This window comes from Elephas maximus, chromosome 8 (assembly GCF_024166365.1).
Source record: "Elephas maximus indicus isolate mEleMax1 chromosome 8, mEleMax1 primary haplotype, whole genome shotgun sequence".
Taxonomy (NCBI): Eukaryota; Metazoa; Chordata; class Mammalia; order Proboscidea; family Elephantidae; genus Elephas; species Elephas maximus.
In genome coordinates, this window is record NC_064826.1 from 120435703 (window position 1) to 120452702 (window position 17000).

At 42.2% G+C, this 17000-nt stretch overlaps 1 protein-coding gene across 4 annotated transcripts in view; it reads right to left on the reverse strand.

Moving 5' to 3' along the window:
- OGDH (oxoglutarate dehydrogenase) overlaps positions 1–17000 on the reverse strand; it is a 107052-nt gene that overhangs the window by 23737 nt on the left and 66315 nt on the right. For all 4 annotated transcript variants that reach the window (XM_049894776.1, XM_049894777.1, XM_049894774.1 and 1 more), the window contains 5 exons: positions 13841–13995; positions 13176–13322; positions 12290–12380; positions 11587–11766; positions 9652–9780 (listed from right to left, as the gene is read on the reverse strand). In XM_049894776.1, the coding sequence (XP_049750733.1) occupies positions 9652–9780; positions 11587–11766; positions 12290–12380; positions 13176–13322; positions 13841–13995 (702 nt within the window). The remainder of the gene's footprint in view (positions 1–9651; positions 9781–11586; positions 11767–12289; positions 12381–13175; positions 13323–13840; positions 13996–17000) is intronic.

Genomic DNA, 17000 nt, shown 5'->3' on the forward strand with positions numbered 1-17000 from the left:
CTGCTGGTGGGAATGTCAAATGGTACAACCACTTTGGAAATCTATCTGGCGTTTTCTTAAAAAGTTAGAAATAGAACTACCATACAACCCAGAAATCCCACTCCTCGGAATACACCCTAGAGAAATAAGAGCCTTCACAAGAACAGATATATCCACACCCATGTTTATTGCAGCTCTGTTTACAATAGCAAAAAGCTGGAAGCAACCAAGGTGTCCATCAACGGATGAATGGTTAAATAAATTGTGGTATATTCACACAATGGAATACTACGCATCGATAAAGAACAGTGACGAATCTGTGAAACATTTCATAACATGGAGGAACCTGGAAGGCATTATGCTAAGCGAAATTAGTCAGAGGCAAAAGGACAAATATTGTATAAGACCACTATTATAAGATCTTGAGAAATAGTATAAACTGAGAAGAACGCATACCTTTGTGGTTATGAAAGGGGGAAGGAGGGTGGGTGGGAGAGGGTTATTTACTGATTAGTTAGTAGATAAGTACTACTTTAGGTGAAGGGAAGGACAATACTCAATACACGAAAGGTCAGCTCAACTGGACTGGACCAAAAGCAAAGAAGTTTCTGGGATAAACTGAATGCTTCAAAGCTCAGCGGAGCAAGGGCGGGGGTTTGGGGACTATGGCTTAAGGGGACTTCTAAGTCCATTGGCAAAATAATTCTATTATGAAAACATTCTGCATCCCACTTTGAAATGTGGCGTCTGGGGTCTTAAATGCTAACAAGCGGCCATCTAAGATGCATCAATTGGTCTCAACCCACCTGGATCAAAGAAAAATGAAGAACACCAAGGTCACACGACAACTAAGAGCCCAAGAGACAGAAGGGGCCACGTGAACCAGAGACCTACATCATCCTGAGACCAGAAGAACTACTTGGTGCCCGGCCACAATCGATGACTGCCCTGACAGGGAGCACAACAGAGAACCCCTGAGGGAGCAGGAGATCAGTGGGATGCAGACCCCAAATTCTCATAAAAAGACCAGACTTAATGGTTGGACTGAGACTAGAGGAATCCCGGCGGTCATGGTCCCCAAACCTTCTGTTGGCCCAGGACAGGAACCGTTCCCAAAGACAACTCATCAGACATGGAAGGGACTGGGCAATGGGTAGGAGAGAGATGCTGATGAAGAGTGAGCTACTTGTATCAGGTGGACACTTGAGACTGTGTTGGCATCTCCTGTCTGGAGGGGAGATGGGAGGGTAGAGAGGGTTAGAAACTGACAAAATTGTCATGAAAGGAGAGACTGGAAGAGCTGACTCATTAGGGTGAGAGTAAGTGGGAGTATGGAGTAATGTGTACATAAGCTTATATGTGACAGACTGACTTGATTTGTAAACATTCACTTAAAGCTCAATAAAAACTATTAAAAAAAAACTTAGAGCGGAACTAAATGAAATAGAAAACAGAAAAACAAATGAAAGAATTAACCAGACCAAAAGCTGGTTTTGGAAAAAAATCAACAGAGTTGATAAACCACTGGCCAAACTGACAAAAGAAAAACAGGAGAGGAAGCAAATAACCCGAATAAGAAATGTGAGGGGCGATATTACAACAGACCCAGATGAAATTAAAAGAATCATAACAGATTACTATGAAAAACTATGCTCAAACAAATTTGAAAACCTAGAAAAAATGGATGAATTCCTAGAAACACACTACCTACGTAAACTAACACACACTGAGGTAGAACAACTAAATAGACCCATAACAAAAGAGGACATTGAAAAGGTAATCAAAAAACTCCCAACAAAAAAAAGCCCTGATCTAGATAGCTTCACTGCAGAGTTCTACCAAACTTTCAGAGAAGAGTTAACACCACTACTATTAAAGGTATTTCAGAGCATAGAAAAGGGCGGAATACTACCAAACTCATTCTAGGAAGCCACCATATCCCTGATAACCAAAACCAAGTAAAGACACCACAAGAAAAGAAAATTATAGACCTATATCCCTCAGGAATGTAGATGCAAAAATCCTCAACAAAATTTTAGCCAATAGAATTCAACAACATATCAAAAAAATAATTCACCATCACCAGGTGGGATTCATACCAGGTATGCAGGGATGGTTCAACATTAGAAAAACAATTAATGTAATCCACCACATGAATAAAACAAAAGACAAGAATCACACGATTTTATCAATTGATGTAGAAAAGGCATTTGACAAAGTTCAACACTCATTCGTGATAAGAACTCTCAGCAAAATAGGAATCGAGGGAAAATTTCTCAACATAATGAAGGGCATTTATACAAAGCTAACAGCCAACATCACCCTAAATGGAGAAAGCCTGAAAACATCCCACTGAGATAGGGAACCAGACAAGGATGCCCTTTATCATCACTCTTATTCAACATTGCGCCGGAAGTCCCAGCCAGAGCAATTAGGCTAGATAAAGAAATAAAGGGCATCCAGACTGGCAAGGAAGAAGTCAAAGTACCTCTACTTGCAGACGACATGATCTTATACACAGAAAACCCTAAAGAATCCTCCAGAAAACTACTGAAACTAATAGAAGAGTTCAGCAGAGTATCGGAATACAAGATAAACATACAAAAATCAGTTGCATTCCCCTACACCAACAAAAAGAACATCGAAGAGGAAATCACCAAATCAATGCCATTTACAGTAGCCCCTAAGAAGATAAAATACTTAGGAATAAATCTTACCAGAGATGTAAAAGACTTATACAAAGAAAACTACAGTGCACTTCTGCAAGAAACGAAGAGAGACTTATACAAGTGGAAGAACATACCTTGCTCATGGATAGGAAGACATAACATTATAAAAATGTCTATTCTACTAACAGCGATCTATACATTTAATGCAATTCCAATCCAAATCCCAAGGACATTCTCTAATGAGATGGAGAAACAAATCATCAATTTCATATGGAAGGGAAAGAGGCCCCAGATAAATAAGGCATTACTGAAAAAGAAGAACAAAGTGGGAGGCCTTACTTTACCTGATTTTAGAACCTATTATACCGCCACAGTAGTCAAAACAGCCTGGTACTGGTACAACAACAGATACATGGGCCAATGGAACCGAATTGAGAATCCAGACATAAATCCATCCACTTATGAGCAGCTGATATTTGATGAAGGCACTAAAACAAGTTAAATGGGGAAAAGACAGTCTTTTTAACAAATGGTGCTGGCATAACTGGATAACCATCTGCAAAAAAATGAAACAAGACTCATACTTCACTCCATGCACAAAAACTAATTCAAAATGGATCAAAGACCTAAATATAAAATCTAAAATGATAACGATCATGGAAGAAAAAATAGGGACAACGTTAGGAACCCTAATACATGGCATAAACGGTATACAAAACAGTATAAAGAATACAGAAGAAAAACTAGATAACTGGGAGCTCCTAAAAATCAAACACCTAGCTCATCCAAAGACTTCACCAAAAGAGTAAGAAGACTACCTACAGACTGGAAAAAGTTTTTAGCTATGACATTTCTGATCAGCACCTGATCTCTAAAATCTACATAATACTGCAAAAACTCAACTACAAAAAGACAAATAACCCAATTAAAAAAGGGGCAAAAGATATGAACAGACACTTCACTAAAGAAGACATTCAGGTAGCTAACAGATATATGAGAAAATGTTCACGATCATTAGCTATTAGAGAAATGCAGATCAAAACTACAATGAGATTTCACCTCACTCCAACAAGGCTGGCATTAATCCAAAAAACACAAAATAATCAATGTTGGAGAGGCTGTGGAGAGATTTGAACACCTATACACTACTGGTGGGAATGTCAAATGGTACAACCACTTTGGAAATCGATTTGGCGCTTCCTTAAAAAGCTAGAAATACAACTACCATATGATCCAGTAATTCTGCTCCTTGGAATATATCCTAGAGAAATAAGAGCCTTTACACGAACAGATATATGCACACCCATGTTTACTGCAGCACTGTTTACAATAGCAAAAACATGGAAGCAACCAAGGTGCCCATCAACGGACAAATGGATAAATAAATTATGGTACATTCACACAATGGAATACCACGCATCAATAAAGAACAGTGAGGAATCTGTGAAACATTTCATAACATGGAGGAACCTGGAAGGCATTATGTTGAGTGAAATTAGTCAGTTGCAAAAGGACAAATATTGTATAAGACCACTATTAAAAGAACTTGAGAAATAGTTTAAACTGAGAAGAAAACATTCTTTCATGGTTATGAGAAGGGGGAGGAAGGCAGGGTGGGAGAGAGGCATTCACTAATTAGATAGTAGATAAGAACTACATTAGGTGAAGGGGAGGTCAGCACAATTGGACTAAACCAAAAGCAAAGACTTTTCCTGAATAAACTGAATGCTTTCAAGGCCAGCGTAGCAGGGACAGGGGTCTGGGGACCATGGTTTCAGGGGACATCTAAGTCAACTGGCATAATAAAATCTATTAAGAAAACATTCTGCATCCCACTTTGAAGAGTGGTGTCTGGGGCCTTAAATGCTAGCAAGCAGCCATCTAAGATGCATCAATGAGTCTCAACCCACCTGGATCAAAGGAGAAGAACACCAAGAGACAGAAAGGGCCACATGAACCAGAGACTACATCATCTTGAGACCAGAAGAACTAGATGGTGCCCAGCTACAACTAATGACTCCCCTGATAGGGAACACAATAGAGAACTCCTGAGGGAACAGGAGAGCAGTGGGATGCAGACTCCAAATTCCTATAAGACCAGACTTAATGGTCTGACTGAGACTAGAAGGACCCCAGTGGTCATGGGCCCCAGACCTCTGTTGGCCCAGGACAGGAACCATTCCCGAAGCCAACTCTTCGGACATGGATTGGACTGGAGAATGGGTTGGAGAGGGATGCTGGTGAGGGGTGAGCTTCTTGGATCATGTGGACACTTGAGACTATGTTGGCATCTCCTTCCTGGAGGGGAGATGAGAGGGTGGAGGGGGTTAGAAGCTGGCGAAATGGACACAAAAAGAGAGAGTGGAGAGAGAGAGTAATTGGGAGTATGTAGCAAGGTGTATATGGGTTTTTGTGTGAGAGACTGACTTGATTTGTAAACTTTCACTTAAAGCACAGTAAGAATTTAAAAAAAAAAAAGATGAATGGATCTCAAACTATGGTACATGCACACAATGGAATACTAAAGAACAATCAGGAACCTGTATCTAACAACATGGATGAATCTGGAGGGCGTTATGCTGAGTGAAATAAGTGAATCACGGAAGTACAGATACTGTATGGGACTACTATTATAAAAACTCATGAAAAGTTTACAAACAGAAATAATCTTTGATGGTTACAAGGGAGGAGTGGGGAGGAAAAAAACACTAACTGGACAATAGATAACCAGGAACTTCGGTGAAGGGTAAGACAGTATTCAATAATGGAGAAATCAGCGCAACTTGACCAAGGCAAAGTCACAGAAGCTTCACAGACAAAAATAAGCTCCCCGAGGAACCGAATTATTGGGCTCAAGGCTGGGGACCATGGTCTTGAGGGCGTCTAGCTCAATTAGCGTAACATACTTTAAAAAGAAAATGTTCTATAGCTTACTCTGGTGAGTAGTGTCTGGGGTCTTAAAAACTTGTAAGCGGCCATTTAAGATACGTCTACTGGTCCTACCCCTTCTGGAGCAAGAATGAAGAAAACTAAAGATACAAGGGAAAGATTAGTCCAAAGGACTAATGGACCACAACTACCACAGCCTCAACCAGACTGAGTCCAGCACAACTAGGTGGTGCCTGGCTACAAACACTGACTGCTCTGACAGGGATCACAATTGAAGGTTTCAGAAAGATCTGGAGAAAAATGTAGAGCAATATTCTAACTCATAAAAAAAAAAAGAGCAAATTTACTGGTCTGACAGAGACTGGAGAAACCTCGAGAGTATAGCCCCCGGACACCCTTTTAACTCAATACTAAAGTCACTCCTGAGGTTGACCCTTCAGCCAAAGATCAGACAGGCCTATAAAACAAACAATAACACATGTAGCTCAACCACGTATACGGGACTAAACAGGCACACCAGTCCAGGGGCAAGGACAAGAAGGCAGCAGGGGACAGGAAAGCTGGGCAAATGGAAATGGGGAACCCACGGTTGAGAAGGAGAGAGTGTTGACACATCAAGGGGTTGGCAACCAATGTCACAGAACACTATGCATATTACTTGTTTAGTGAAAAACTGATTTGCTGTTAACTTTCATCTAAAGCACAATTTAAAAAAAAAATCAATTTTGAACTGCAGTGGTTGGTAAAAATCTTCAATTTCTTCATCTTTGGCTTTAGTAGTTGATGTATAAATTTGAATAATAGTCATATTAACTGGTCTTCCTTGTAGGTGAATGAGTATTATCCTATCACTGACAGCGATGTACTTCAGGATAGATCTTAAAATGTTCTTTTTGACGATGAATGCAATGCCATTCCTCTTCAATTTGCCATTCCCAGCATAGTAGACCATATGATTATCTGATTCAAAATGGCAAATACCAGTCCATTTCAGCTTACTAATGCCTAGGGTATCGATCTTTATGCATTCCATTTCATTTCTGATGACTTCCAATTTTCCTGGATTCATTCTTTGTACATTCCATGTTCTGATTATTAATGGATGTTTGCAGCTGTTTCTGCTCTTTTTGAGTCGTGCCACATCAATCCAAGTGTCCTTCATCAGGAACATGGATAAACCAACTGTGGTATATCCATCCAACTGAGTATTACTCAGTAATCAGAAGTAACAAACCATGGGTACACATGACAGCATGGACGACTCTCATGCATTATGCTGAGTAAAAGCAACCAGACTCAGGTTGTTGAATGGGAACCTAAGCTGCTGTGTAAACCTTTACTGAAAACACAATAAAATATTTAAAAAAAAAAAAAAAAAGAACCCACACTCAAAAATCTACAGACTCCATATCTGCATCTACTAGACATTCTGGAAAAGGCAGAATTACAGGGACAGAACCCTGGTCAGTGGTTGCCAGAGGCTGATAGAAGGAGAATTAGGAACAGAGCTGACTTCAAAGGGGTATGAAGGAATATTTTTTGAAGTAAACTTTTCTATCTTCATTGTAGTGGTGGTTACATGACTGTGTTCATCAAAATTCAGAGAACTATACACTAAAATGGGCGGATTTTACTCTATGTATATCGTAACAACTGAAAAAAAAAAAGAATGTAAAAAAACAATTTTCTAAAATGCCTGACTCTAGAACTTGTTTCTAAATTTATCTTGTTGGTTGTGCTTGAACCATCTGAACGGAGTTTTGACTTCTGATTCTGAATTGCAATAGCTCAGCTCTTCCCCTAAGCTTTGGGTCATCTACCAAATGTAGCTTCCTCCTGTTACTGACAGAAGTACTGAACCCACAGGGCTATAGGGAGAACGTGCACGCTGCTGACACCCATCTATTAAGTGATGTTTTCCAGTGCTGAAATCAGATAAGAAGCCATATAACTACACTACTATCTATATCACATTTCTCCACTATAGCCAAAGAGATAAAATGAAGGACTTGACTAAGGGCCTCATTACCTGGGCCACTCCCTCCTCCTGGCTGATTATCTATTCAAGTCTTTTTCCAGGGACTGATTTACATTCTCTGGCCTACAGTTTCTAGGACCCACCCTTTTTGTTCCTTAAAACAGAATTAAAATGTCTTTGGCACCTCTCCTATTTGCCAGGATTCATAAGAGATTATTAAAATAGGTTCTGCCATCAGAGTAAATCATCTTTTTTAAATCTCCTAGTTTTTTTTTTTTTTTATGATGTAATTCAACTGAGTCTAGCAATTTTACTCATGGAATCTTTTTTCTTTTGTGAATGAAAAAAATTATTCTTCTCTGTTGGGCTTCCAATCCTTCTAATCATCTTTGTTGTACTTTTTTCAGACTGATGACCATTCTCCCGTCAATATTTCAGTATCTTATACACAAGCAGTGAGGCCATCCTGTCCTTGGTCATCTCTTTGCTTAAAACACAGTTCAGTGGCTTTTTAAAAAGGCCTCTCTTTCCTTAGCATTTTCCCAGAAGTCTTCCTGATACCATTCTCTGAAGAAAAGCAGATAAAATACTGGCTCTGCTATTTACCTCAAGCAGCTATTTAAGCCCTCTGCTCCTCAATTTTTTTGTTAGGTAAAAAGGGAATATTACCACCCACTGCATGGTTAACAACTAAGGATTAAAGTTGATGTATAGTAAGTGCCCTGTTCAGTGTCTGGCCATAGAGGCACTTAATACTTTTATCATATTGTATTATGTTCATACTTGATAATGTTCTTCCCTTCTTTTTGTACCTGACCTTCTAAACTTTGAGCTCTTTAGTGTTTACTGTCAACACCACTTTTTTTTTTTTTTTTTAATTTAATTTTCCCTTCTTCCTCTTTACTTCTTGCTAGGACAAGAGCAACTGTTTCTCCGTCTCCCTCTAATCTATTCTGCGTGTAATAACAAATCATCTTTACATAACAAAATAACTTGCCACTTCTTACTTCAGTTCCTCCAATGGCTTCCAATGCATTTGGAATAAAGTCCTTTTCCCTTAGTGGGGCTGGGCAGGAGCTGGTGGCTGGCAGCTCTTCACCGCATTAATTGTGCATCAGCTCTATCAGCCTGCCTTCACTACCTTGGACACAGAAAGCTCTTTCCTGCCCCGCCCCACTGGTTCCCAGTGTTTGCCTACTTGACCTGTAGGTCGCCACTTAAATGTCAAATCCTCAGAGAAGCCTATGCTGACTAACTGGACACCCAGTCAGCCCGTCCCCAGAGTTTTGTCCACTCCTCCATGGCACCACACACTCGAGCGACGGCACCACACACTCAAGCGACTGCGCCACAATGGCACCTGCTTCTGCCAGTGCCTGTGCTATGCCTGCCCATGAAAGGCACTCACATATTTGTTAGGTGGGAGCTCAAAAAGTTGGTGAGATGCCCCTCAGACACACCAACAGAGGGCACTTAGGGTTACATATGTACAGAAATATTTATTTACAAGAATGCTCATCACAGCATTACTTAAAACAATAAAAAATGAGAATCCTAAAGTCTAAAACTAAGGCAATGTCTATTTTATAAAACAATAATGGACATTTCCATTAAAGTTAATAAAAATTAATATTTTAACAGAGTACGAAATGACATGAGAAAATAATGCGATAAATAAAAAGAAATGGATATAAAACCATGTATGTATCACCCCAGTTTCCTTTAAAAAAGATGAAAAAAGAAGTGCTGGTGAATGTTTTTATATGTACATTTTCACCACAATAAAAAGAAAGAAAAAGCCATCTGTGTGCATGCTGGTTCACTACAGAAAGGTCTGGAAGAAAATATTCTCAAACGATACTATCTTAAATAATGTAATGAAAATCTCTCCACTCAAAAGTTTTTTTCCTGTGTTCTGTAAATTTTTTATATTTTCATAATCAGAAAAAAAACAATAAATGTTCTATATAATGAAGAGATATCAGTTCTAAGTAAGACTGATGTGACTACAGATCCATCAGGAGAACATGTGATCAGAAATTCAGATGCCATGGGAAAAGCCAAGAATATTCCCTTCGCTCTCAGCACTGCAGAGACAGCCACACCAGGGCCAAATACGGGAGCCTTCAATCTTACCTGGTTATTGACAACCACATGCACAGTGCCGTGCGTCGTATAGGACGGCAGGTCACTCAGGTGGAAGGTCTCGTACACAATGCCCTGACCAGCAAACGCAGCATCTCCATGCAGAAGGATGGACATGACCTGAAGACACACAGATAAGACCCTCCTCACCACCAAATCCCACAAAGATAGTGGAAATAAATTCAAAACCTGTGTTCTAAAAGTTCTGAAATAATTTCAAACATAGAATAAAGTTACAAAAGGGTACAAAAAATGCCAGTATGCCCTTCACCTATCTTCCTCAACTGTTCACATGCTACTGTATTTACTTCCTGTCTGTACACCTCCACTGTCATGCATCTTTTTTTTGTACTGTCTGAAAGCACACTGCAGACAGGAGGTCCCTATCCCTTGTATGGTTGCCACGTTCTTTGCAAAAGACATCACTAAAATGCATGCTTTCCTTCCTCTCTTAATGCCACCCTTCTAGTCTGGGCTCCATTTGCTCCTGAGAGCAGTTTCTGTCCTCCAATTCTTGAAGCATAATAGTAGATTCATTTTTAGTTACAGAACCAGGTACGCTAATACTTGGTTCCACCGCTAATGAAAAGCCTGACCTCTGTCTGGAACCAGCCTTACTCTTCTCCCCAGAGGAGCTGGCCTCTTCCTGCTCTTCCCCACTCTCCCCTCTCCGTCCTTGCTCCTATCTTTCAACTCCACAGAATGTCCTTTCTTTCTCTCCTACCTAAATCCTACCATTTCTACCTCTTTTCTCATTGAGTATGAGAACTACCATCTTTGAAAAGGGAGTTGATGGCCTTTTAATTCTCCTCCTTTATAACTCCAGCCTGAATCTATATATATATATTCCTCTTCTGAAGTTCTTTACCAGTTAACTTAGCAGTTTTATATCACATTGTTGTATGTTCTATTAGCTTCTTTACATATTATCTTATTTCTACATCCTTGAGAGCAAGGTCAACGCAGCCTATTTCTTATTTTCCCCAGGTGCACACGGTACACACTTAGCAAATACGTGATTTTTTGATTGCTTGGTTTTAGGTCATCGTTAATAAGAATGATACATTGGGATATTTGTCATCTTGAGATTAAATAAGAGGAAATGGTTACAATCAATTGAGGATATCTGGACACAAACTGGCTGGAAAATCAGCATTCAATTAATGTGTAAATCCTGAAAAAGAACTGCAGGGTTTTGAAGAGTCAGTCTCATTTTGCCAGGAGAGACAGTGTGGCCTGGCCACTGTCACACATGGTAAATGCCGGAATCAGGCACAGCCAGAGCTTCGAGTTCATTTTTCTGCATTTCTAAACTGTGTCACGAACTTATTTCCCTGATAACGAGACTTTCTTCTCACACATTTGTCAGCTGGACATTTCTCCTTCAAGCTTGCTTACAATTCTCCTTACTAAGATTTTCTCCTCCTTTGCAATAAAAATGCTTCTTTATTCATTAGTGGAAACCCCAGTGGCTTAGTGGTTAAGTGCTATGGCTGCTAAAAAAAGGTCAGCAGTTCCACTCTACCAGGCACTTCTCGGAAATTTTACGGGGCAGTTCTACTCTGTCCCATAGGGTCACTATGAATTGGAATTGACTAGATGGCAACAGGTTTGAGTTTTTGGTTTTATCCATTAGTAGTATTTGTGTAAGACCAGTTTTTCCACAGACGTGATTAAAACTCCCTATTTTCAGTGGCTATGACTTTGGTAGATGGCATATTTATAAGTGGGACTAATTTGCTGTTTGCTATTCTTGTAAAGCTGGGTTAGGATACTTCTTTAAATCCCAGAGATGTGAAGCCTAAGACATGTCAAGGGGCTTCACAACACTGCCAGCAAGTGGAGACTCCATCCTGTTTAGGAGGCTGGGAGGAACTGCTTCATTCAGAGGCTGTGTCCTCATGGGCCTTGCCCAGTGGCCCTCACCTTTTTCCCTTCAGTGTCCCCACAGTAAAACTGCTCAGCTTTGGTCTTGCCCATCACCACAGGGTCGGCAGCCTCGAGGTGGGAAGGGTTGGCCACGAGGGACAGAGTGATATTCCTGTCTGTCACGCGGTTAATCCTCCGATGATACATGCCCAAGTGATACTTCACATCTCCAGAGCCCTGAAAGTACAAACAGTGCATCTTTACACTGGAAAGGAAGGAAAAGTCACATTGTCACTAAAGGCAAGAGCTATGAGTGTATTTCTTCACACAGATCCTTTGTATTTTACTTCTATTCTCAGAACCCCCTATTCCTTGAAAGAATGGGAAAGCCTCCTCTCCAGGACAATTCTGACCAGGGCACAGGGAAAAGGTCTCTAAGCAGATAGGTATCTACTTGCCTCCCAGCAGGGTATTACTATGAACGCCCCGTCCCCCCATCACAATACAGGTCCTGAAGTGGTCAGCCACTGGCCACTTTCTTTGATTCCCAGATTCTCTTAAACAGGAGGGGAAACTAAAATGGTATGGAGGATCCCAGCCCTAACAGTCTTTTCCCAAGAAACAGATGGAGCCAGGGAGGTTTCGTCTAGGCACGGAATATTCATACACTCAAGCCCAGACAATCTGTGCCAGGCAGGAAAACAATGATCAGGGTTAAAGCTCTGCTGGAATTGTCTCCAGAGAAACACAGGTGACTCACCTCATCAGCCGCCTCCAGCTTTGAATCAAACTGACAGAAGATCTGCTCTAGCTCCTTCCTGATGACGTTTGCAAGCACGTTCAGCCGCCCTCTGTGGCACATGGGGCAGGTGAGTGCTTGCCTGAGGCTCGCTGGGGCCAGCCCCCCGTGAACCCGTCCCCATTCAGAGCTCACAGCTAGCCAGCCTCCAGCCTTCCTACCTCTGCTCCCCTCACCTGCTGTGCACAGCACCTTTGCAGTGTGCAATCTAAGGAGAACTGAGACCCAGGGCTGGTAGCAGACACCGGGCTCACACTCCCAGGTACCTAGATGAAGTTTGCACAGCGGGGCGGGCAGAGGGGCAGCTGCACAGAACCACAGGGCCGCCCACTGGCATGTGCTGCGTGGTCTGGCCTCACTCATGCATGCTTTTCTTGACTTCTGGGCTATTGTCAAGGAGAGCGACATTCCCACAGGTTAGCGATCTCCCTTCTGCTGTGGTCCCTGACAAAGGTATTTTTGGTTTACTTTTTATAAAAATATAACCCAAGGCCAGGATGACGTGTCTAAAACACGTGCCCTTGGATATGACAGTGACTCTCCAAACTGAGAAAAAGCTACTCGAAACAGGGATAATGGTTATCCTGAATTAGAGACAAGAACTCCTGGAGAATAAGACACCCTTATACCAGAATGGGAGTCCTCCTTCAGGCACACTGACTGAGCTTTAAACCAGAAGGGCTACTTATGACCCAGTAACTTAAATGCATGCAAGGTTACACAGGGATGGGGCAGGAAACCAAGTTGCTTTCTGTGCCCAATAGGCAATGGTGAGAGAAACAGACTGACAGGGGAAGGGGTCAGGCAAGAGGGCCCCAGCTGCTGCAGAACCGTCCCTGACAGTTACCTGTGTGGCATGCCCATAATCACATAATCAACTCCATTCTCACTCGACTTGTCAATGATAGTCTTCAGGGCAGGAATCAACACCTCACAGCCTTCCAAACCAAAGCGCTTCTCAGAGGACCACTTCCTCTGAAGGAACTCCTCAAACCTGGAAGGAGAGCCCAAGGAATCACGAAGGCAATTTTATAGGGACCAAATCCCAAAGTCAGACTTTCCAAAACAACAAAATCCAGTCCAACTGCTGTTGAGTCAACTCATAGTGACCCCATGTGTGCCAGAGTAGAACAGTGCTCCATAGGGTTTTCAATGGCTGACTTTTAAGAAGTAGGTTGTCAGGTCTTTCTTCTGAAGTGCCTCTAGGTGGACTTGAACCTCCAACCTTTTGGTTAGCAGGTGAGCATATTAATCATTTGCACCACCCAGTGACTTCCAAATGACAAAAGTATAAAAAGGTCAGGCAGAGGGGCTCTCCTTTCACAGGTGAGACTGTGTGCCACATCCCAGGTTCATCCTCCCAAAAGGGAGGCTACTAAGGCCACACCGTGGAATGACAGGCCACGCTGCAGGGCTTAAGTGTTCACACATCCGGGACTATGTCTTTCCTGGAAGGCTCATGTTTTGGAAATCCAGGTCCAAGGTGCAGCCTCCCACAGGTCAGACAGATACCTGGTGGACCGCACGAGCCTGGCCAGCAGAGTTCGTTTCTCCTCGTTCGTGAACTGCATGATTCCAGGAGTCTCAAACTTCTGCCTGATCCACTGGCACTGCTCCAGGTCATTGATAAACATAAACTCCACTCCAATATGCTGACAATAGGCCATCTATTTCACAAAGACATATGCGGTGAAGAGGATTTTTAGTTAGACCTGGCTGAATGCAAAAAACGTTGACTACCCATTTAGCTAGAAGGGAGGAGAGGAACAGTCAAGTGGTTTCCTTTTAAGATACACCAAGACCCAGGTGTAACCCAAAGGAGCAAAGTGGTGTCAGCACCAGGCCCAGACACCTTCTCTCACTCCAAACTTGGCCATGATATGCTTTCTTCGGCGACCAGGTTACATGTACACAGATCCAGGATGACAATAACGGACAGCAAGGACTTCTACGCCTCCTTCAGGGGCCAAGCCAAAGAACAACTTCCCCGACTCCACTCCTTTACTCTCGGCAGGGAGAGCACACGGCATCAGCTTTGGGATCTGGGTAGTTTCCCGAGAAAGGCATGATATCCCTAGCAAAGTGGTTTCCCTGACCTTAAGGTCAGGCTTGTGCCCAGAACCCATGAGAAACAAAGGCCCACACCATGCTGGTGGAGAACACAGCTAAATGATCATTTTAACTAGAGTTTGCAGGTTTTAAAAATTTTAAGCTCTACTTTGTAATAACTCCTCTTAGGAACTATAGGGTCCTAAAGAAGCATAACTTGACACATTACAAAAGACAGGTCCTGAATACACCAGGCCTCCCACACCACTGTGTACCTAACACTGTGCCAAAACCTCAGGAAAGGTGGTCAGCATGCTAGTCGAGCTCCGAACAGGGCAGGAGACCAAGGGAGAGTCAGGGTTCATGGGAAAGAAAATTGAGAGAGGAAAAGAAAAGGAAGAAAAGGGAAAGATTCCATCATCAAAAGAAAGATGTATGCCCAGGAACCAGCACTCTCTAGAAACCCTGATGGCCCTCCTTGGAGTCCAAGGCCCTTGCTAAGGCCCTGGCTTGACATGAAAGCCAGAGTGGCCAATGCTTACCTTCCCTCCCCAACTGCTACAGCTATTTAGGGGTATCAGAATGAGGATCTTAAAACAAACACTGAAGAAGGAAATGGGCCCTGAATGTGAAACACCAATAAGACTAAAGGCCAGTAGGGACATTTTACAGACCTCAGGAACATTCTTTCAAATGTCTTAAGAGCAGCCACCATTTATTTACAGAATGCCAGGTTTCTATTCACTATCTTACTTAGTTTTCACAACGATAGGGAAAATTGGTTGGCACAGATCAGTTAAATGATTTGCCCAAAATCACAGTGGCAGGGTCAGGATTTGAACTTAGGCCATGTTCTCTACTTTCTCCCTATCTTCCAAAGAAAGAATGGACTATCATTACACAATTTGTTCCATGATTATGACACAAAGTACAATGTGCCTGAACTAGAAATAATAGCTGTGAGGTGTGGAATCACTTTGCAGAAAGCCATTTGGCCTTTGATCTTGGTTCCTGCAAACTGGACCACACCTGAAACAAATGAGTGGGGGCTGACCAGACCATGAGGGACCACACGGGGGCCCAACACTGGCTGTGCTTCAGGAGGCATGATATAGCTTATCACAGACACATCATGGTGAGACCAGTAAAGGCCTTGGAAGATTCAAGGAGCTTCCTGGTCGGTGATCACGCACGGGAGAGGGTCACACGTCCCTCTTTGAGACATGGGAGCTTCACGCTGTGACCCCTCCCAGACCTCACCCTATGTGTCTCCTCGTTTGTATCCTCTCTGGTTGTAATAAATCTGTAGTAAGTATGGTATACTCTCCATGAATTCTGTGGGCCATTCCAGCAAATTATCGGACCCAAAGGAGCAAGGGGAGTTGGCTGGACTGAAGTAGAAGGAAACATGTGGAGTGGGATTTGTTATCTACCACACAACCTGGCATCAGAAGTGGGTGATCTTAGTCTCCCTGGACTAGTATGCAGAATTGGGATAGTCGGCAGGATTCACTAGCATGGACCCTGACTGCGTAACAGCAAACCACAGCACTCTAGGTATCATCCTATTCAAGAGAATGAAATCTTGTCTAGAGAAAATGAAACTGGGAGAGATTCTGGTATAAGGCACTTTTATTAACCCCAAAGCATATTTTCCTAGTGAATATCTAACACGATAGAACTGGAACTTCACAGTCGGATTTTCAAGAACTTCGGGAATGGTATGCCATCAGTCACCTTCCCTGACTTCAAAGCCAGTGTAAGTTCACCACCCCTACTTAACCTTGACAGATGTCTGGGGCTCAGAGAGCATTAAATCCCACTAATCAGCAGAAGAAAGTATACTTCTGCAAACACATTTGAGAGGAGGTGGCCCAGCCAGAGTGGTTGTGAGTAATAACCCTCTTCATCAGCTTAAAAAAAGACATGGTTTCCCTCAGGGGTCAAGGTCTGAACTGCAAATCAGAGCAGAGTGATGCTCTAATGCAGCCTGGTTATTTTTTTAATATAACTTATGCTATTTTTGTTGTTTTTGATAACATACACAGTGGAATATATACCAATTCAACAATTTAGTGACACTGATTACATCCTTTGAGTTGTACAACCATCCTCACCCTCCTTTTCCAAGTTGTTCCTCCTCCATTTACATAAACTTGCTGTCCCGCTAAGACTCCTATCTAATCTCTCAGTTTGATCCTATAGAGACAGATCTTAAAAGAGCACAATGCTCAAGGCAGACATTCCTTATTAGTTAAGCTGAACTACTGTTTGGTTTTAAGGCGGCTTCGGGGGATGTTTTCAGTTTAAGGTTTAAAGATTATCTCAGGGCAATAACTTCAGGGGCTCATCTACCCTTCCTGGCTCTAGAAAGTCTGAAGTCCATCAGAATTTAAAATTCTGTTCTTCATTTTGGCCCTATTGATCAGTATTCTGCTACAGAATCCTTGATCAAAATGTTCAGTAATTGACACCATTCAGTTCTTATGGTCTCAAGGCAAAGGAGGCCGTTGTTCATGAGGCAATTAACCACACATTCATTTCCTCCTCTTATTCCTGACTCTCCTTCTTCCTCTGTTGCTCCAGACAAATAGAGACCAACTGTTGAGCCTTGGATGATCAC